This window comes from Sander lucioperca, chromosome 14, assembly GCF_008315115.2.
Source record: "Sander lucioperca isolate FBNREF2018 chromosome 14, SLUC_FBN_1.2, whole genome shotgun sequence".
Lineage (NCBI taxonomy): Eukaryota > Metazoa > Chordata > Actinopteri > Perciformes > Percidae > Sander > Sander lucioperca.
Genome location: NC_050186.1, coordinates 34,594,253 through 34,617,958, shown reverse-complemented (window position 1 = coordinate 34,617,958; position 23,706 = coordinate 34,594,253). Strand labels below are relative to the sequence as shown.

At 38.9% G+C, this 23,706-nt stretch overlaps 1 protein-coding gene across 1 annotated transcript; it reads left to right on the top strand.

The window, feature by feature from the left end:
* The first annotated feature begins 550 nt into the window (after positions 1 to 550).
* On the top strand, positions 551 to 17,920 carry tbc1d13 (TBC1 domain family, member 13). Its single transcript, XM_031287302.2, has 12 exons — positions 551 to 768; positions 2,748 to 2,821; positions 2,905 to 2,945; positions 7,261 to 7,322; positions 8,307 to 8,406; positions 9,969 to 10,051; positions 10,174 to 10,333; positions 11,315 to 11,525; positions 13,115 to 13,278; positions 15,431 to 15,591; positions 16,532 to 16,589; positions 16,704 to 17,920. Exons 1-12 carry the CDS (start codon positions 746 to 748, stop codon positions 16,767 to 16,769), a joined length of 1,203 nt encoding a protein of 400 aa, XP_031143162.1. The 5' UTR covers positions 551 to 745; the 3' UTR covers positions 16,770 to 17,920.
* The last annotated feature ends 5,786 nt before the right edge of the window (positions 17,921 to 23,706 follow it).

Here is a 23,706-nt window from a genome sequence, read left to right as displayed (position 1 = left end):
TTACTGTACGTTGTGACATGAAGTCTAGTATATATACATTCTCCCACTGATTCCCATTTTATCTAATTTAATTAACAGACCCTCTCTCCACATAGTGTCATAAGCTTTTTCAATATCTAAAAACGCTGCCATCTTGACCTCTTTCATAACTAGTGTCTTCTCTATTTCATTGCTGAGCTTTACTAAAGCATCAATAGTTGATTTACTTTTCCTGAACCCTGTTTGATATTTTTTAAATGGACATTTATATTCAAGAAAGTAATTTAAACGTGCCACTACTATTTTTTCCATTCATTTTCCTAAATGGGATGTCAGGAGGTAACGTTGTGTCACTTTCCTGAAAATGCAGCCTCTTGTAACTTAATGCAGAAACATATAGTATTGCTTTCTACAGACAGCACACAGAAGCAGCTAGGCAATGCAATAAGAAGCAGCGATGTAGCAGCTGTGAGAATGAACGGTACATATATTAAAATGCATAATGTTACGGTATGTTTAGAAAACCCTTTATAAACCTACGTTAATGAATGGTATTTGGGTGGGGAGGTTAGGAACAAGGTGTTTTGGTAAAGGAACAATCCTAACATGAGTCCACTCACTGGGACGCGCTAGTTGACTCTGGATCCAAACAGCGGTGTCTGCCCACTGTGTTGTGAAGACGGAAGTGATAGGAGGACTTCCCTCTGGCAAATAATTAATTCCTTTTTGGTAACAGTTAAAGGAATACACCGTCGCCTGCCCAGACATGACTACTGCGTACAGAAACAGGTGGGACACATTTAAATCTTCGTTTTTGCATGGGATGCAGGCGGACAGTCAAAACCAGTGCTAACGTTACATTATTTATTTTAGCAGCTAGCACCCTAACCGCACATTGGTATTAACTTCAGTCTTAAGCTAGCAGCAACAGCAGCTCAGCTAATCAAACTTACTCGAAGTTTAGGCTTTAGCAAGGCAATTATGCAAAAACATTCAGTTCGTTGCTGGTGTGGCATTACATTTAATGTCAAAACAGTGAGCCTTTACAAGTTAACTAACACCGCGACTTCGTTTTTAAGTGGCTAACGTTACGCTAGCTCCCTGTTAGCACATCAGCTGACACACCATACTTCCTTTAACCCAATTGGCTAACAATTACCTATCATCCAGCTATCTATATTTGCTGACAGTGTAAGGGCGAAGGTAAAAACATATGTGACTTATTTCCAGTTAAATTGTCGTGCTGACGTTGAATTAGCTAATGGCAAATTAACCATACCATGCCTCCTTGGAAAAACGCATTGGTCTCAGTTTAGAGACACTATCTCAACTATGATCGATTGAATTTAGTCTTATTTCTTAATAGGAAAGTGAATGTACACTGTAGCAGTTAGCAAGGCCCCATAGTCGTCAAACATTATACTACTTTTTTTTTTTTTTACTTACTGACAACCTCATTAATTGATCAAATGCCACCCAAAAGAGATATTTTTTTTACCACACACACACACACACACACACACACACACACACACACACACAGCTACTGTATATATCATTAATATAAATCAATTCTATTGTGTTAATGTTTATATTACTGTTTATTGTGTTCTGATGCTTTGGCAACATAGTTATAGAACCTTTCATGCCAATAAAGCCCCTTTTGAATTTGAGAGAGAGAAATACACAGCATGCACAATAATAACTATAATACTACTACTACTACTACTACTACTACTAATAATAATAATAATAATAATAATAATAATAGCAATACTAGCAGTAATGATAATACAACTATAACTAATAATAATACAAGTTATATGCTTAGAATATAACTTGTAGGGCTTGTATCATGTGGATGCGCCGAAAGTTTTGTTTGCTTAGAATTCCTCATGGGGGAGACAGAAACTACGCACCATAGCTTTAAGCAACTTTTGAATTTAAACTTTTTAAATGGTATTCATTTATTATCTGCTCTAGCTTTTCCAATGTTTTAGACACAGATATGGTAATAACAAGTGTCCAAAATGATGTCAAATTGCATTTCGTTTTATTGAAAAACTTAACATTTTCTTGAGGGAGGACCCCTAAACCCCATGCCAAATATGTGCACTTAAGACTTACACAAACCTAGGAAAAATACTGGTCTTTATGCTAAGCTAAACTAATCAGCTCCTGGCCTTTGCTTCATACTTATCACACAGACATGAGAGTGGTATTGATCCTTTCATCTAATCCTCTGCAAGAAAATGAACAAGTATATTTCTAGGGCTGCTCCCTCTTAGTCAATTAGTCGACTAATTGGTCGTTTTGGTCTTAGTCAACTTAGATTTCTTTAGTCGATTAGTCATGTTGTATGCTTTTTTCATGCTGAATGACTTATTTCCAAGAAACGTACGAGCACGTCTCTGGTAAACACAAGAATTAAAGTGGTGCTTTTGCATGACTCTTTGCGGAGAAACTCAGATTTACAGATCTGTCGATTAAATCAACTAATCGATTAGTCGATACAATTGAATGAGTGTTAGTTGACTAAGAATTTCTTCAATCGAGCACAGCCCTATATATTTCCCCAAATGTCAAACTATTCTTTTAAATTTATCGTAACTAAAGATTTAGGACTTGACAGAGAAAGCATCTTTTCATTTAAACCATTTAACAGTTGAGTTACTATTATGTTTATAATAGTATAAGAGGTATTTTTTCACTGAGCAGTAATTCAGAAAATAAATTGGTCCTAAACTCATGTTTTTTTCTTATTTCAGAATACAGGAATTCAAAGTAGCCTTGAGTGAAGAAAACATAAACTTGAAGACACTGAGGGAGCTGTGCTTCAATGGTAATTTTCACAGGTTGATGTATTTTTTTGTGTATATATTTTATTGTTCTGTATTTGAACATCGCTTTCTTTATCCAACTCAGGAATCCCATTTGAAGGAGGCATACGAGCGCTTTGCTGGAAAGTAAGTTGCCCTGCCTCTGTGTTGTTTTAGTAAACTTTTGTGCATGGCATATGAAACTTAATCATTAGCATAATCAACACCCCCAAGCTTCTACTGTATATTTCAATTTCTTTTACCATTAGGCAAAGGTAGGCAATTGCCTTGGGCCCCAAACTACCAGGGGCCCCGTTAACACCTATTAAACTTATGGTTAAGCTTATTTTTTTACTCTTCAATAATTAAATATGTCATTCTAAAAATCCATATGCTAAAATGCATGGATGTCTGACAAGACCAATTGGCATCAACAACCCCCTTTCACTTCATTGTACTGTACGGTTGTATGCAGGGATGGAAATGAACTTTTTTGTCCACCTGCTGGTGGATTCCAAAATATACTAGCCACTCAACTTTTTTACCAGCCACATTCTTTTTTAAGTGGGTAACTGCATGTGAAAAATAATACAAGATCTACAATACTCAAGCATGTTTATTTCGTAAGGTCTCATGGGAAATACTAACATTATCTTTCTCTCTTAGCACACGCATACAGTGTTTCCTCTAGGATTTATAGTCTTTGGATCAGAATAAAATGTTTTACTACTGTCAGTCTGTTCAGCTTTAACATTACAGATACCCCACAGAGCTAATGAACAATTCCAGAAACATAACACATTTTGCAATGTGCATCTCAGACCACATTTTAACTCACTATATTCACTACTACTGTAATTACTTAACATTGTGCCGAAATATGAACAATAACATTGCCATCAGTGGGCTTATTTGCTAGCTAAACACCGCTCCAACACATAGACGGTACCTTAGAACAACATTACATGAAACAGCTGGTTTAACATCACCACTCATTTAACATACAGTTTAATAACAAAACAAAATGTTGAGGGAACATTACTACGTTTTTTCATGTTGGTTTTGAAAAACGTTGAATAAAGATTGAAAAAGGTGGAGAACAACAGCTGTGGAGGGCTCCTGTGTTCGCCTTGGGCGCCAAAAGTTTCCCTGTACAACGGAATTCTTCCTTTGCTGTCCACAGAATGCCAAGCAATGTAAAATCTACAATATACACTACAAATATACAAAATAAAGAAATAAATAAAATAAAACAATTAAAAAAATGTAAAAGGCATAACTACTTGACTACCTGTCCCACTCCATTTTGGGGCAAGTGTCATTCAGAAAAAATATCATGCAATAGCAAATAAAAAGAACTTCTCACTGAGCCCGTTTTCCACCTGGTATTAAGTGGACAGCTCTAAGTACAGGTGAAAACGCTCTCAGGACGCATTGAGGACGCATTGAGATCCGATCACAAAAACCACATTTGGCCACGTGTCCACATTCCTATAGCAGTGAGAACGGGAATGTGTACTGGGCCACATTAAAGACCGCCTACTCAACTGTGAGCGGGACTACGTACTCATTCAAAGTATTTCTCGTGTCACAGAAACCACTGGGTGAATGTAATGTGTGGGCATTTTAGGGCACTTTCGCACCTGCCTCGTTTAGTTCGGTTGAATCGAGTTCGTTTGCCCCGCTGGTGCGGTTCGTTTGGGCAGGTGTGAACATGGAAATAGAACTCTGGTGCGCACCAAAAGCAGACCAAACAAGCGTACTGAGACCTGCTTGGAGAGGTGGTCTCGGTAGGCTTTCAATCCAACTGCGAGGAGCGGTTCGTTTGTGGTGAGAACGTGATCCGACCTCGAACCGCACCAATTATATATACTGAGACAAGTACATTTTGATTGACAGCTTTTTAAAAGCCCGAACCCGTTTACAGCCGGACGTTATTGAAATGTGCGCGTGCACACTGCTCTTTTGCCTTTTGTCAAGAATGAGTCATTTATAAAAAAAAAAAAAATTACATAATTTATTCATGACTAACATAGGCTATAGGCCACTTGGAAGTTGGATCAGAGAAATAAAATAAGTCCTCCTGAGGCCAGCCTCCGTTTCACCTCCTCAGCATCCATTTTCGCGCTAATCGAAACGCATCATTTACCGCACAACCCGGAGCGCGAGCCCGGCCCGGCCCCAGCCCGTGTAAAATGATAGAAATTAAGACCGAACCTGACAGAACCTGACAGAACCCGTCGGGTCCAGTCGGGTTCGGGCAAAGATCTTCAGCTCTACTCTGTGCGGCAGAGCGAACTCTTTGCGCGTTCATGTGGGCAGCAACTGCACCATACCACTACAGTCAGTTAAAAACGCTTCCTCTCTGCCACCTTCCCCTCATTGTAATGATGAGGCGGCGAGTTACTGCGGGTCGGTGTGGAACCAGCTTTCGTATGAGAATTTTTCTGAACGTCTTAATTGTATACCTCTCTGTAAAGTATTTAAGTAGATTTCTGTGACATATTTAAACAGCAAATTATTCAGATGAAGACCATAATTTGTAAGTAAAACAACAAGACATTTTTAGGCGACCAAAGTGTTCCAATCCACTTTACTGAAGTGAAAACACACAGGGAGAGGTAGGGCTGGACGATTTTGGCTAAAATCATAATCACGATTAATCAAACAAGTTACCTCGATTACGATTATTAAACGATTATTTAAAAAAAAAATTCTTTTCTTATACTGTAAATATGTTCACGGTTATTTTTTCTAATGAAAGAGTGCATAATCCTCTTTGTGATTCTAAAATAAGGAAACGACACACAGATAGCAATTAATGCTTATTTATTAAATATTTGAAACAACTGAACTGAAATCTACAACAGTAGATTTTACAATGAAATAAAAACGTCTTATAAAAAAAGTAATTTAAGTTTTAATGTAAAAACAAAGTTTCCTAAAAATGTAGAAAATAAATAATAAATGTCCATAAGATTAACGGGAACCTGTGGTTAACTGTCTTTTCGGAGTTAAACTCCACAAGCGTGTCCTGCGGCTCGCCGGCCGTCTCACACACACACACACACACACACACACACACACACACACACACACACACACACACACACACACACACACACACACACACACGCCCACACACATGTCCACAGCGTTGCAGGCAGAGGCGGGGTCTGTTCTGAGTATAATAAAGCCCCATCTGTGTTGAGCAAAACATTACGTGAATTACTACGAGAATGGACGTGCATTTAATATAGGAAAAGTCATGGGAAAAGTGCACAAGTATTAGCATCATTTGTTGTTGTTATATGTGACGCTAAGGTCTAGTGATGATGCTATAAAGACCGTTGCCGTGCTTGCGTCGCTCCCTTACCCCTCCTACCAGTCCCTATGGCCACTTGGCCAGTGGGAATGCAAACAGGAAAAAAGATTTTGGGGGAGAGTAGTTCTTAGAACTGCTTAGAAGTGTACGTTTCCTCTAAAAAGTAAAAGTACTATCCGATCGGAAAGCACCTATGGTCGCAGACTGGACGGGGCGGAGTCACGTGACTACACACGCGGCGGCCGTAATATGTTTTAAGGGGAAAGTACATTAACACACAGTGGGCGGCCGCGGAAATATTAATAGGATTAAAAGACCGAAATAACCGACTTGGTAAAATTACGTCGGTTATAGGCTCTGAATTTCGGTTATGATTATTTTTCGATTAATCATCCAGCCCTAGGGAGAGAGTCAACGTTTTAAGACGAAAACACGGACAACACCCAAAAAGAAGTTCATGGCTATTTTGTTGTACACAGTGCCATGGATAGCATTGCTAAGCCACTGTCTTGATTGACAGGTTGGCGTGTAGCCACGCCCCTAAAGCATCACATGCTTTATCATTTGTCTATTTTAAAATAAATGGGACCATAATTTACAAAATGAGCATCATGCTGTATTGAAGAAGACTTGAAACTAGCGATTGAGGCCATAAACTCATTATGAAAATCTTTACTGAATTAAGTAAGAATTAGGGTAATTTTCTCATTGACTTCTATAGAAACAGACTTCTTTTTGCAACCAGTGGAGTCGGCCCCTGCTGGAAATTAGGTAGAACGCAGGTTTAAGGCACTTTTTCAGACCTGTAAGCTTTGTCCATTATGTTTACAGTCTATGGTTTGAACACCAGATCACATGAGTTGGTAATGATGGCCTTGCTGGTGGGTCCAGCAGGGTCAAAGATGGTTACGGAAAGTGTTGGGCATAGCTGTAATTTGCAACTTTACTCTACAAAAAGTCTCTTTGACAAAATATAGAAATTACTAAAAGGTCTGGGTTATAAATAAGATGTGGCATTTCAAGATTTCCATAAGACTGTGAAGTGGGACAGATCAGAGTATTGCACATTTGACTATATGGGCTAAAAGGTATTGATCTGCGATCCTGAGTCATGTTATTGTTTCACTCTCTTTTTAGATCCTTCTTAATTATCTGCCCCTCGACCAGACGTTATGGGAGTCTTTCCTCAAAAAGCAGAGGTAAGGAGAACATGTAGATTTTATTATGGTGGTCTCTCATGTGAAGAAACAACCTTTACTACTGTTTCCTCCATTGTCCTTGTTTATATCAGTCCCAGCAGAGGACGTCCCAATTCTGTTTTCACCACTGTTTTTCTGATTTGGCAGCAGAGAAAAAAACATGACAGTACATTTTAGTTCTTTTTGTAAATTTTGGGCAGCAATTATTACTTTAATTATCAATTAATCTTTGATTAATCTTTTCAATTTACAGAGTATTTGTTCAGTCTATAAAATTTCAGAAAATTGCCATCACAATGTCCCAGAAGCCCCGGATGACATCTTCATGTGTATCGTTATGTCTGACCAAAAACCAAAACCCTAAAATATTCCATTTAAAGTAAGGCTGGGCAATATGGCCTAAAAATAAATAATCCGATTTACGATTTAAATCGAAAATAACTAATGGTAGTCCCTGTCGCTGCCATGTTGTTTATGCATCTCTATGGCAAACGTGCGGGGGGGAGGCCTGAGCCCATTCATAACTACGGGAGCCCAGAGGGGAGCGTCGGCGGATGTTAAAGAGAAAACCGATTTAAACAAGTCGACGTTAACTACACATTCAAGTTAACCAAAATATCGATTTATCACCCAGCCCTAATTTAAAGTCAACCAGGACTACCGTGTAAAAGAGATTCTGAATCTTACTGGGAATATTCCTTGTAAAATAAAGGTTGAATCAAAAAACGAAATTCAACTCACATTTTAGAAGCTGAAAACAGTGTTTTGTGCATTTATTTTTATTTTTATACATATATAATTTTTATTGGTGCAACAACATTGGTACAAGTTTAAAGTCTGTACAAATCACAGATTTTCAAATATTTCTTGATTATCAAAATACTTAACTAATTATTCAACTAATTTGGGGATACTTCAAAGTAACTTCTGAAGTATATTTGAAGTTTTCACCACTTTTTCCATTTTGTTCCATGTCTCTCATAGGGAGGTGTACTCCCAGTTCCTAAAAGAAATGATCATCCAGCCTGGTATTGCCAAAGCCAACTTGGGCCTTTTCAGAGAAGATGTGACTATGGAGGACCATGTGAGTCAAGCCTCCCTTGTTGTTTAAGTTTAAGTGAGGCCTGATTCAATGAAGCCACATGCATTTTAAAGTAGAGTGCATCTCAGTGATCCTAATCTTAATCCTAACGCTGCTGTCACTCTTTACAGAAGTAAGCAAAAAGCAATGGGAAATTCATGCAGGAGTATGCTTATTAGAAAAAGCCTTAAAGGGGTGATATAATGATTATATAGGGTATTTCACACTGTTCCTTAAGGTCTCCTAATAGGGTACGTAACATTGGTTGGGCTGAAAATGTCCCAGGTTTTATTCTATGGGTCCTTATGCATCCCTGTGGAATGTCTCTATTTGGAACGACAGCTTTTCTTCCAAATATGGTATGCTCATGAATATTTAGAGCTGCGCACTGATTGGTTGCACACTAGGGCTGTTGGAACGAATGCCGAAATTCGAATATAATTTGAATAGTAAAAAAAATCAATACTATTTGAATGCTGAAATTACTATTCGAATGTGACTTTTTTTTATAAATATGTTGGCTAACATTAGCTAATCTCCCTCTTCTCGCCTTGACCTACCCGCATGTGTCACTCATGTCACGTCTTATGAACAATAACTTAGCGGGAGTGAGAAACACAAGGCATTGTGAGGTCTAAGATAACGTTAGTACAACATTACGGAGCTGGCGTTACGTACTCATTTTGTATCATTATTCTCATTTTCATTAACAAATATTAAAATTAAAATGATTATAGTGTGATTTTTGCGAGGATCTGTACCAAACAAAGATGTTTTCTTTAGTCTGCAGGATACGATTTGAAGTTTGACACACGTGTGAACATATATATATATATATATATATATAAAATATGAATGATTGATTGATTTCATGTTGTTTATGAAGGAGAACCAGGAAATGAGTCGGGGGATATGCAACGCTACCAAGCCCCGATGTGTAGTTACATTTTTCGAGAGACGCACGTCAGGCTACAGCGTAGGGTCCGGCGTAGGGTCGTGTCTCCCCGTCATGTGAGCTTCCACTTCCTGTGTCCACTTTCGGTTGGACTAACTGCATAAGAATTACAATAACATGCCGTTATTACGTATATTTGGATCATCTGTTCAGCAGCAGCTTCCAGACCAGCTGTGTGCTTAAATTTTGGTTTTGGCATGAGACACACGCTTTCAGGCTCAGGCTCTCACGCTGCCCAGGCAAATGTCAGACCAAATAAGAAAAAACCACAAAGCTCTCCTGAAAAATATAGCTTTAAACTGTAAATTACAGGGGTTACAACAATTTAGACCTCTTCACTTTTTGCACACTTTGTGTTGTAGATTTAATTTTAAATGGATACATTTGCCATTTTTGCCCATCCGTCCCTTTCACACTGACGCAAAATTCTCTACACACATACACAACACACACACACAAACATAAACATGTGCACCTTTCCAATATGTCTTTTATTCACAGTGAGTACCTTGAGAAGAGATGAAATACATACTATACCCAAATAGTGTAAGAAGTCACTTATAACTGGGTAGTAATTATTCGTGTCTGTGTTTCATTTGATTTTTTTCAGCCTCTAAATCCAAACCCAGACAGCAGGTGGAATAACTATTTCAAAGATAATGAAATTCTACTACAAATTGACAAGGATGTAAGGTATGACTTTGGAAGAACTATTCTAGATATGTTAGTTTGTTCTTGATAGTATGTGAATGTATATGAAAAGAAAAAGACCACAGCCTGTCATTGTGTTTAAAAATGACACGTCATGTTTGCAGGCGGCTGTACCCAGACATGGCGTTCTTCCAGCGTCCTACAGATTACCCTTGCCAACTTATCTTGGACCCTCAGAATGATTATGAGACGCTGCGTCGACGAGTCGAACAAACCACGCTGAAAGCACAAACTGTAAACCGCAACCGCAGTGGAGTCACCAATGTAAGTGTGTGTGTGTGTGTGTGTTTTAAGTGCAGATGTAAGTACAGTGTTGAACCACTCATCACATCAGCATGAATTGGATCCACCGCACAGCACTTATTTTAAACGAAAATACGTCCCTTTTAAAGATGGTTAGCCTGTTACTCCGGCTATTTCCTTAAAAGCTATGTAGCATTTAAAAGGCCATTTTTTTAAACCGAGTCCAGCCCAGTGCTCACTCCATATAAAACGTTAGATTACATCACTTCCAGCAAACTTTACTGAGAACAAAAATCTCCTCCAAAACTCCTGTGCTAGCTGTGTAAACACCCTCCGAGCTTCCAGTCCTGGCAGCACAGCTAACTAGCTCAGGGCAGCTACAGTTAGCCTTTAGCCTTACTTTAGCAACAAGGAAGGAGAAGAGATACCATTTTTAATAAAATTGCATTTTTGTTTGTTACATATAACACTCAGGCCCGAAATACACACGTGCACAAACAGGACCTTATACATGCACTAATTGGAGAGAGATGTCAGAGTGAGGGGGCTGCCTGAGCAGTTGGGGATTTCGGTGCCTTGCTCAAGGGAATATTGGCAGTGAACTTGCACCTCTCCAGCTACCAGTCCAACCTCAGTAGTCAACCTCTGTTTCCCAAACCAGGTCCCTAGGGACTGAGCTACTGCCCCCCCCCCCCTAATCTACTGAAATGGCCACCATAACAGATCAGATAAGAATGCAGAGGTTAAGTCATGTATGTCCTGGCTGTAAAAAAAACAATGGGCATCTGTACATCTTTGCCAAGCGCAAACCAGTACAGAAGGCATCAATAAAATGTTGGGGAGGGTCATCCCTTTTTTTTTCCATATCATTTTGAAGGGTCATCCAAAATGTATATCTGGTGAAGGTAGGGTCAGGTCTATTCTGACTAAAGATCCCGAAACTCCGCCGGTGGTCCCTGAAATAAATAACAAACAGTCCCTAAACTGAATCTACTCTCCCAGGTCAGCTCCCCTGGAAAGGCATTTAACTTGTATCCATCTAACGAATATGAAGTGCTGCCCAATGGGAGTGAAGCACACTGGGAGGTGGTGGAGCGAATCCTCTTCATCTATGCCAAACTCAACCCTGGGATTGCCTACGTACAGGGCATGAATGAGATCGTTGGGCCAATTTACTACACCTTTGCCACGGACCCCAACAGCCAGTGGAAAGGTTGGTAACATTTGAAATGAATATATTAACATTTTGTGTTTTTCACGTGTTGGGAATAAACATTAGAAGAAGGTGAAGTCCGCACAACAGCTTAATGTTCCGGAAAAATACGGTAATGGTCCAAATAAGGCACACAACAGCTGTGTTTGAAACTGTTCCCTATCACGGAAATAGTGCACTGTGTAGTGTGTTCGCCATTTTGTTGTGGTGTTCAAATTCACGCAAGGATTTTCTTTTCAGTGAGTGTCCGAAATCTCGTTTGGTAGGTCCCTATATAGTTCACTAATTAATAAACACTATATAGGGAATAGTGAGTGAGTGAATGAGGGAGCGGTTTTGAACACAGCTAACGTTTCTGCCCACAATTTGGCCTTCCTCAGGTGTGTTTGATTGCGGTGACCCATGACCCTTATCTGTTTTCATCACATCACATGATCAGAGGTCATGTGATATGCAAAAAATACACATACTTTGAAATACTATTCAGACATAGATGTACATGCTAATACTATTCAGATTGACAAAATAATGACCTCGCTGTTTCACTTTACAATTAATGCATGTACTTGTTTCAGACAGACTCCAGCGGGTGTGACTCTTAGAAATACAATTCGAACTCCTAGCACAACAATTTAAGATGGCTACACATTTTTCAAAAGGTGACCATGAATAAATTGTGACACGATGTTTACAAAATAGATCAAAAACAGCAACAGTTTAATATAGGGCTTGTTGAGATGACAAAACACTGGCCTCACTGCTGCACTACAAAGTGTCAAAGATTAAAAATAGTTACAATTTGGCGCAAAAGACAATGTCAAACCAACAGTTGAGGTAGCCACTTTTTCCACTATTTGTGGTCTGTGCGCTCATTTGTTATGTCTCTATTGGCAGATTACAAGTGAGTTACTTAATTGCCCAATCTTAATAGTATTAGTGTGTGCATCTACACAAACATTTGGGGTCACTTCGAAATTTCCGTTCCACTCCATTATAGACAGAATACCAGCTGTTCTGAGTGGGTGGCAGATCTTTAATGCAATATCTACATTGCTCATTATCAGCAACCATTCATCTAATGTTCCAAAGGCCCATTCTGTTTACTAATCTGATATCATTTTAAAAGGCTAACTGAGAAAACATTGGAGAACCCTTTTGCAATTATGTAAGCACATAATGTAATCTGAAAACTGCTGCCCTGGTTAAAAAAGCAATGCAACTGATTTCAGTTGGTATTCTGTCTATAATGGAGTGGAATGGAAAGTTCTAAGTGACCCCAAACTTTTGACCGGTAGTGTATGTCTGAATAGTATTTTAATGAATGTGTATTTTTCGCACATCACATGACCTCTGACCAAGTGATGTAATGAGAACAGCGGAGGGTCATGGGTCACTGCAATCAAATACACCTGAGGAAGGCCAGATTGTGGGCCAAAACGTTGTGTGCCCTATTTACACTATTAAAGTATTTTTCCGGAGCATTAAGCTGTTGTGTGGACTTCACCTTCTTTGAACATTAACTTTTTTGTCCTACACCATGAATGTGCGCAACATTGTCTTTTTTAATTGCTCTCTGCTTCATTGTTCAGAGCACGCTGAAGCGGATACATTCTTCTGTTTCACCAACCTGATGTCGGAGAACAGAGACAACTTCATCAAGAGCCTGGATGACTCTCAGTGCGGCATCACATACAAGATGGAGAGTGTGTACTCCATGCTCAAAGACAAAGACCTGGAGCTCTATTTAAAGCTGGTATGGTCAAGGCCACATTTCCACTTTTACTCATTGTCTGTTCCTTTTAGGGTGCTATCGGGATGTTTTTAAACTGCTCTCTCTGGCTTCCCTCTGACAATCAGTGATTCGAATTAGCAATTGAGGAGCTGCCAATTCAAACTGCATGTTATTAACTGTACCAGATAGTGTCCACTGGATCCACTACGTCGCGCTCCGCCCCCCAAAGGCTGAATACTCTGTGACCAGGGCGTCTCACAACTCCTCTCTCCGTTCTGCCATCCATCCGTGCAGCTGGAGCAGTTCGCATCCCTGAAGAATGAAATTCACTTGTGAATTCAATTCAATTGTATTTATAGTATCAAATCATAACAATAGTTATCTCAAAACAGTTTACAGATAAAGTAGGTCTAGACCACAACAAGTCCAACAATTCCCCCACGAGCAAGCATTTGATGCGAAAGTGGCGAGGAAAAACTCCCTTTTAGGCAGAAACCTCGGACAGACCCAGGCTCTTGGACGGCGGCCATCTTCCGGTGTCGGTTGGGGCACAGAGAAACTGATACAGATATACGTAGAGAAATATGATTCATAAGAATTATAGGAGTTGGTATGATGAACAGTGGCAGTTATATTAGTCTCGCTTTGCCAGAGGAGGAAGGTCTGGCTAGTCCACACAGCATTCCGGGATGGGAGAAAAACATGCTCTGGTTTATTGACATTTCTTTAAACCAATCACAATCGTCATGCACGCTAAGCGCTGCACAGAGCCCGGTGCCGCTGGAAAATGGCCTCAGAAAGGAACTTGTTTTGGTGAAACATGTCTACGTTCAAAAGTTGTTTTAGTCGTGCAACAGAAAACTCAGATTGGACAGATAGTCTAGCTAGCTGTCTGGATTTACCCTGAAGAGATCTGAGGAGCAGTTAACCATAGTCCTCAGAAATCCACCGGAGTTTAGAATGCCAACACAAAGGAAGCTTTAGGTAACAGAAATCCGGTCGAAAAAAAGGACATACGGCAGAATTTCCGGCAGCAATCCCGGAAGTGGAACGTCGTGGATATAGACAACAGTTTTAGTACCAATAAAGATTATGGATCTATGACTAGAAGTAATAGTTGTAGCATAGCAGGGCGTAGAATGTATATAAATCATAATCTGTCGATTTATTTTCTTGAATAATCAATTGTTTGGTCTGTGAATCGTCAGAAGAAAGTGGAAAATGTAAAGCTGCAAAGATGAATCTATTAATCTTAAATTCTTACATTTAATGCCAACTGTTTTGATAACCGATTAATCGTTTAAGTTATTAGGAAAACTTCTGTGATTCCAGCTTGTTCAATGTGAATATTTTCTAGTTTATTCACTCCTCTATGACAGTAAGCTGAATATCTTTGAGATGTGGATAACACAAGACCTTTCAGGACGTCATCTTGGGTTTTGGAAAACACTTTTATCCCCATTTTCTGACATTTTTGTAGACCAAACAACTAACCTTTTCAATCGAGAAAATAATCGACAATGAAAATAACCGCTAGCCCTAGAAAAATGCCCATCGCAAGTTCACAGAGCCTAATGTGACGTCTTCAAAGTTGCTTGGTTTGTCCAACCAACCGTACCAAACCCCAAAATATAGAGTTTGCTATCACACAAGACAAAGCCAAGCAGCCAATCGTCACACATGAGAAGCTGGGACCAGAGAATGTGTAACCTTTTTGCTTGAAACATGGCTCAAATGATTTATCATCAAAATAGTTATCACTTCATATCAAATACAAATCCCCTTATTTTATTGCCGATTTATTTACTTTATTTTAGAATTAATATTTAACGATACATTTCAGCTGTTACTGACTTTGCCTTAACACATATAAAGCAAAACTATTTTTTTGGTGTACATAATTAGTGAGAGGAGAAAGACATGGAGGGAGAGATAATCTGAGCCTGTTAAAGCAGTGATTCTCAAAGTGGGGTGCATTTTTTTTTTTTTTCTTTACAAAAAGCTTCATAGTTCAACTAATATTACATTTTTTAAATCTATTATAGTTCAAAGTTTACGCTCCAATCTAACAAATCTATAACATATAGCTATAGCCCTTTTTCAAGTCTATCTTTAAAAGAACAATATGCCGGTGTCGTCTGTTTTCCCCTCATTTTTTTTTCTGTCCTCACAGGAAGAGCAGAACATCAAACCGCAGTATTTCACATTCCGCTGGCTGACCTTGTTGTTATCTCAGGAGTTCCTCCTGCCAGACGTCATCCGCATCTGGGACACCCTGTTTTCTGACCAGGACAGATTCCACTTCCTCATCCTGGTCTGCTGCGCCATGCTCATGTGAGCTTTTCAGATTATCCTCCCTGTACTCCTATAGCATTGATAACCTCCAGGGTGCGTTTTATGAAAAAAGCAGAGGGGGGATGTTTTTTTGATCACACACAACAAAGCAAAACATGAATTAAATCCCCCCTGTCAATACCATGGAATTAATGAATTGTTTATTTTCATGTCTGGCCGCTTACACGGCCCATCCATAGAGATCCAACAGTTTGGTTCCGGAAGTAAAAATCCCATAGATTTTTCTCCATAAGGATTTAGATTCTAAACCATCCGAGGTAGACTGACCACGAGCTACATGGTTGTGAAACAGAAGTTTCTGCTCCTGTAGAAGCTAGAAGTCTGTATGAAATCAACCTTGTTTTAAGAAAAACATGTTTTATCCGCGATCTTATGGAGAAATACTACACTACCCACAATCCTAAGTGTAACAGCAACGTCTCTGATTGGTCCAACTCGCTGTTACCATAGAAATGTTTACCGTACCCGCGAAACAGCGAACGGCTAGCGCGACGCAAGCTTCTGCCATTGAAGTCCATGATAGTTTCTATACACGGTCTTGTACCTTTCCCTTTTCGCCGTTTTCAAAATGTTTTTTTGCACTGGATCAAATGTTTTATGTTGACTATTTATCTCGTAGCTGGTCTGCTTGGTTCCAGACTTAAAACTCTTTATATAAGCAATTTTCCAAACGTCAATGAAACAATTGAATGGGGAACCAGAGCCGTTAAAAAAGTGGGCGCTCACTGTTGAGCTCTATTAATACAATACAAAATACCTTTTGTCCCCACTGGGGATAAAAAAAAATTAATTCAGCAGAGGCAGTGATACAGTATATAGACCAGAAAGGGGGGAAATCCCACCCCCGATAAAATCGCACCCTGGATACCTCTGACTCTTTATGTAAATCATGGTTTCTGTTGTCTTCTCCTGTTCACAGACTCATCCGAGATAACTTACTGGCAGGAGACTTCACAGTCAACATGAGATCACTGCAGGTAAGGCTTTTTTTTATAATACACCGAAACATAAAAATCCCAAAGCTTCATATGTAGACATGCAGTGCAGACAATGTTCTTACTGGAACTGACTCACACATTCTGTTTCTTAAGGATTACCCTATCTCAGATGTCCACACCATCCTGATCAAGGCCAAAGATCTGCAGGACAACTCCTAACCTGTTCACTTTTTTTCCTCCTGCCTTTTCTGCTCAGATGTGGTAGGTGAGAGTTTAAACATTACAAAAACATTGTCACGTCAAACATGTACCGTGGAAGGACTTGATCAATGAAGAGCTTGGACAGAAAACCCCAGCATACTGCTTTTTACTCAATGTCTGATGATTGCTCAGTGGGGGACTGCCGTGATACCTTTTGAGGAATGCTGAAACTATTACTTTCTTGAAGCAAAGAGAAGATGCCACTTGCTTTTTGAGGCATTATGGGAAAAGGCTACCTCGGTACATGGTCGTCCTCCTCCTCTCACAGCCATCTCTCCCAAGGAGACTTGTTGTGTTCAGATAATGATGATTGCACTGAACATCTGAGGGAGAGGAAGCCACATAAGTCCTACACTACAGATCTTAGTTTATCATGAAAACATACCAGACATGTTTAACAACAGAGCCAAGGATTCAGATGGAGCAAATGTTTAATTGGGTGGAGCAAAAGCGCATGTTTGTTTCATTAAGAATTTTTTTTTTTTAATTATTTTTAGAAGTTGGCCGTTTTTAATGTAAGAAACTTGTATGCCTTATCTGTTTTTAATTATGTGAAACAGGAGACAGTATTTCTGGGTACATTTTCAGTTTGGATAAAATAAATCAGAAGTGATGGGCCTGGCCTATTGAATATTTTATTATTAACATTATGTCTCAACACAATGCCTTTTGTCCCATTGGAAATGTAATGTGATGGATTTCCTTGTAAAGTCATATTACTTTGACAGAACAAAGTACAATTTCAAAGAACCATCGGAAGAGATTGTTGCTTTTCACACTGAACATTATTTGCTGAGCTTTTTCTCTAACCTGGGGTTACAAGTATCTCTATAGTATCTTCATTACAATACTTTGTACCAAGGCCATGGTGAATCATTCATCATGATTGACCATAGGTACACTATTTTCATATAATGCATGGCATAGTAGCACCATCTCTATTCATAAGTTTAACTCCTAGTTGGAAGGCTGCTGGTTTCTGCTGTTCCTAACCTACAGTAATTAGGCTCAGTATTGTTTGAAATGCAGCAAATATTAATGAAATACGATGCGGTACCAACAGGGTCCAAAATTAGCACCATCTACTAGCTATAATAATTCAACTTTATAATACCTCCAGACCGCAGACATACTCGCACTTTCCGCTTCAAGCTGCTTCCGTGTTCTACTTTGCCGGCATTTAACCAATAGCGTCTCCTCAACAAAGTGATGTCATGCCGCACACGTTGCTGTTTCTGTGTGGAGTCAAAAGGGTCTAACTCTGTGCCACCGCACAACTATAGATGTGTTAAAAAATAATGAGAATATATATACATATATATCTGAGTCCTGATCGGGAGGTAACGTCCAATTCCGATCGAGTCATTTTAAAAAGTTAAAAGGTGTCTAAATACAAGCTGCTGACTAAGAATTATGCCTGACACGTTGATTTACATTGGAATTATGTGATAAAGGAATTAAAGAAGTAGAACAGATCACTATTCTGACCAGACATCAATGCCAACTGTTGATACCTGACCGTTTTAAATCCTCTGTGCTAAGGATACATTTCAGTCAGTAACATATAAATTGAGATTTGAGAGCCGCTAATGATTCTACAGTTTGTTGGGGAAGGAAAGTAGCATTTATTTTGTGTCCAACAATTATGTCAACACCACAAAATGTCCATTAGATGGGATGTGTTGAGTCAAATATTTGATCACTGGCAAATGGAAATGGCCTAAGCTAGATAATTCCTTCACCCTGTGCTATTATCAAAAAACAACCCACCAAACATAGGCTAAACACTTGAACAGTATTTTTTTAATATTTTTTCATACAGAATGTTGTGTTATAAAATACTTAACACTAGGGGTGGTACGGTTCACAAAATCCACAGTTCGGTTCGTATCACGGTTTTAGGGTCACGGTTTTCGGTTCGTACAGTTCTTGTTATTTTTTCTTTTACACTCCAGAAATATACTTCAGCATATGATATATAGCTAAAATAAGCATATTGAATGCATGTTGCACAATACATGCACACAGTGGCAGTTCTATCTATTGTTTTATTTCTGCTGTCATTATAGGTAACATGAAATCCAAAATGTTCCCACACACCAGACTATATACGACGCTAGCACATCCTCCAGCTCCGGGCAGCCTTCCTTACCTCTCCCACTTACCATTTCTGCATGTGACGTGACCTGCAGCACTCCACACTCCACCTGAGGAGCGGTCGGCTCGGCGCCTCTCAAAATCTGACGAAAATCTTTTAAACTGACCTTTGTCAATCAAAAAAACAGACAGATTCAGCAACTGTATGGCCTATTTCTCGCTTAAAATGTTTTCAGAAACACTTTTCGGTCAACTATTTTCGTAAAGTACGAGATCGTATTCAGAACGAGACGGCATTAAGAGTCTGTTTTGATATTCGGGAACAGCAAGAACCACGTGACGCGTTCGTCCAATCAGCTGCTATGTGTTGCGTTCATGTTGCTCATCCCCCTCGTCGTATCCAGTAAGTGTTTTAACATAGGTGTCAAAGTGGGCACTATGGCAGTAAGTGGTTAGTGCACATTAACAGTGCACTGACGAACCGTGCGACACACACACGCTCCGAACCGAGACATGCAAACCGAGCGGTTCGGATGTTTTTTCATGAACCGTACCACCCCTACTTAACACCTTCAAAGAACCCACTACATCCTTGCGTTGTGTCAACACAACTCGCATAAATGAATGATGGATGAGTGGAAATCGATTTTAAAGTATATGTCATAATATTTGCTTGTATATTGAAAGCTAACCTATGTTCAGATTTGATACCATAATATTCATTTGATTACGTTACGTTAGCTACAAAAGGCTAGAATGACTGAAAATTGGGTATCAGTAAGAAAAATAAACAGAAATTTGGCCCAAGACAGGAGACTGAAGCAGCATGTGTGTATGGGGACTAGAATATGTTGTATGCTTGCCTCAGCAAAATGCATATTGCTGAGAAAAATGTGGTCAACTCTCTTAAAATGTCAGAAAAATGGCGATCGGTGTTTCCCAAAGCCCAAGATACTAAAGATTTTCAGTTCACTGGCAAAGAGGATGGAAGAAACTAGAAAATATTTGCATTGAAGATGCTGGAATCAGAGTATTTTTTACTCATTTTACATAAAGAATGACCCCAAACCAAAAATCTATTATCAAAATAGTTGGCAATGAATTGAATAGTTGACAACTAATCGAATAATCAATCTTTGCAGCTCTATCTTATTTTGCTGTTTAGCCTGCAGCATTTGATGGAACAAAGGACATAAAAAGGACATAAGCTGTAATGTTAAGCGCAAAAACAGCCTCTTAACTTAATGATTAGGATGAAACTCCCACTCTTTACTCTTTCCCTTTTTATCTGTTAGCTTATATAGCAAAAGCTTAACAGTGGAGTGACAAGCAAGCTGAAGTAGCATGACTGAACAACATTGCAGTTGTTCTAAACTCCTGTTTCACACTGGAAACAGGGCTACACCTGGTTGGTTTTTAAGGAAATAAAAAGCCTTAACTTGGAGTTAATAGCTTAACTACTCCAGGGTTAATGGTGCAAGTTAACCTTTGGTTAAGCGCTATAATGTTCAGTGGGAACACCAGCACAGCTTGACAGCGTTTTGATTCCCATCCCTTGTATTATTGGATCTTGTTTTGTTCACATACTATATGATCTATATGGCAGACTGCTCATGGCTTGATTAAGTCTAGATTATAATTTGAATGTAAATGTGTATCTGCAAATGTATGTCCAGTCACAAGCTTGGAACATGTTAATAAGGTTAAGGAGATATTTTGTTGATTAAAATCCAGCTCTGTGTCATGGCAGTGTTGGGAGTGTGTGCAGATGAACGGTGTTTGGCTTCCTTCCGTGGCCGCAGCGCACAGAGCTCAGAGCAGCCCAGGTCTGCCGAGATCCCTTGGATGATTTCGGCAGACCTTGGCTGCTCTGGCCTCCGTGCACTAGCGCCATGGAGGGAAGCCACGCATAGTTCCCCACACCAGGATGATACAGAGCTGGATTAAAAATCAACCAAGTATCCCTTTAATCAGTGGGGTAACAGACAAGAAGTCATCTCAGACAGCTGTTTAAAAGTTTAAAATATGTTGATGCTACTTTGGTTTATTGAATCATTGAATGCATACTCACATGTAGGCATGTAGATTGGTGATGAAATGCTTCTCCATCTTCTATATGAACAAGGATGTAACCGAAATTGTTGCTGAAGAGGTCGTTGTAACTCACTCAGTGTCCTCTCATCTTGTACAAAGTTCAGGATCTATAAAATCTGAGCGTTCACGTACATGTCCAAAATTGTAACGTATACAATTTCCAGGGCAATTGAAGTATCTAATGTCTCATTGTAAAATAACCTTTATAGGCACTTGGATGGGGCATTAAAAACTATTTTCCCTGTCTTGTTTTTTTCTGCTACCGAAGATGGCATCAAATCTTACTTGATCATTGTAATCAAAATACACTATTGAAATGTTATCTTTAATATTGTTGAGGGTTGTGTATGTGGAAGCTCTGTTTACGTTTAACAAACAGTATGGGGCAATACAATGCTTCTAATTGTGTTAATAAGCTGCTCAAAGGACACATTTGTTTGTGTTTTCTTTCATTACAACCAAAAAGGATATTCTTCTAAACTGTCAAGATTATTTTGGATTAAAGGCTTGGGGATAGACTGGATCCACTGTGAGTCCAGGACTAAAACAAATAATGATAGATTGAACAGATTTGAATATAATTTAAAAAATAAGTGACTAAAAACCCTTACCACCACAATTAAGACACAAAATGCAATGTCTAAAATATCAACCTTTTCAAGTTGACTTTAGCTAGATATCTATATCAAACCACTTACAAATGTCCAGAATATTCTGTTCAGTTTGAAAGAGCAAGAAGGCATTCTGAGACCAAAGCAAAAAGACGTTTTGCATTTGAAAGTTTTTTTTTTTTTAATCGTGCAAAAGTGTTGGGTGAATATTTTTTTTGATGGACTGTTATAATTGATGGCCAACACATGCTTCTCTTTTTAATGTGTATTTATTTCTATCCTGGTGTGCGTGCGTGTGTGTTTGTTGGGAGCGTGATGTTCACTATACTCTTATGTTATGTTAGTTATTTGCATGGTTCCAATTTTGTAAGCACATTTTTGTAAAGTCTACAGTGTTAAGACTTGTATGTTTTTACATGTTTGCAGAGTGCATTAAAATGAATGATGGTATGAATCAAATGTCCTACTTTGTGAAGTGGTGGTGTTACTAAACAGCAATAATAACCTGAGAGGAAATATTCTTGTGTCAGTGGTTTTAATTCATATCTGAAAAAATGCCTCAGGAAATGTTTCAGCTCCATATTGTTCCCGGATGGCTTGAATTAAATAATGTATAAATGTATGTACAGCGAAGCATGGTGCATGCTTCGCATCTTTTTTTTTTTCAAACCTTAGGACACATACATATTTACTGTCAAACACAGGTGTAATTGTAATGGCTGCATTCAATTCAGGTGTGCCAAGTCATGGTATTGTGCAAGCTGGCTCACTGGGCTGACTACCATACACTGGGAGACTCTGAAAAGTCTTTGAAAAGACTAAAGTCTGACACCACCTCACATCTAAAGACAATCTGTCATAATGTCACTGACTTAAAACTTAATAACAATAATATCAAACACGTTTGATTTTGTCGGAACGTCAAGACAGAAAAAAGACTGACAAAAAGACAGACTCTCATGATTTCATTCCGATTTTTTCCCGAAATTAGTTTTCACCTGTGGAATTGCTTGAAAAGTCATTTGGTTTAAGGTCGGCATACATGGAACAGAGTCCTCATTATTGTTTTTAGTTGCACCTGTACATTTCCTGCCCTGAGAAATCAAATAATTGGGCCCGTCTCGTTACTTAGTATTATGTGGCAGAATGTGTCACCTGGTTATGAATTTAACCTATATAGACCTTTTTCACTGCAGACATTTTGACATGTCATTATAGTAAAACCTCAGGTGTAACTAATTACAATAAGAATGGCTGCATTCTATTACCATTTCTTAGAGTCATCTTTAATCAATGTTTTAGTTGCATCTGTGCTTTTCCTGTTATGGCGAGTCAAAAATATCTCCCGTATGAGAAAGGGGTGAGACGTTTTTTTTTTCTTGAGCCTGTTATTGTTTTACCAGATTATGAAGTTCAGCAATATGGACCTTTTGAGAGCAAACATTTTGACACCATTACAGGAAAACCCCAGACGTGACTGACAAATCAAATCCCCTTTATTTGTCACACACACACACACACACACACAATCATGCACAGTACAATGTGTTGTCAAATGCTTGTGTGCATAGTATCCTGGGTCCATGAAATAACTGGCCTTTAAAAATAAAAATCTGCCTGCCTCTATGGGAATTTAACATAGGGGTGTACTTACTTATGCCCCCTGTATTTTATGGAAGAACATTTATTTATTCACGATACATTATTCATTCACAAAGAAAATTGGTGTACTTAAAGGTTGGAATTTTCCTAATTTTTTTAATTAAGGCCTTAAGATCAATTTCCAAAAGATGTTTTTTTTTTATTCCTCTCTTTAGTCAACTTTAGCATGGGTTCATAAACTTATGAGTGCCACTTTATTTTGCCTGATATGACAACTGATTATCACTCTCGTAATAGTCAACATGAAGATCCTTTCTAAATGACATGGTTGTTTACATATGTGCTCCCAATCTGCATGTGTAGGTAGTGTCACATTTGAGGTCATCTGAAAAAAAGCCACCCCGGCCCCCCCCTCTAGACCCACCCCTGCTTATTCACAAAGACATTGCTTACATACTGATTTGCTGTCTGACAACCAGGTTGTATTGTGT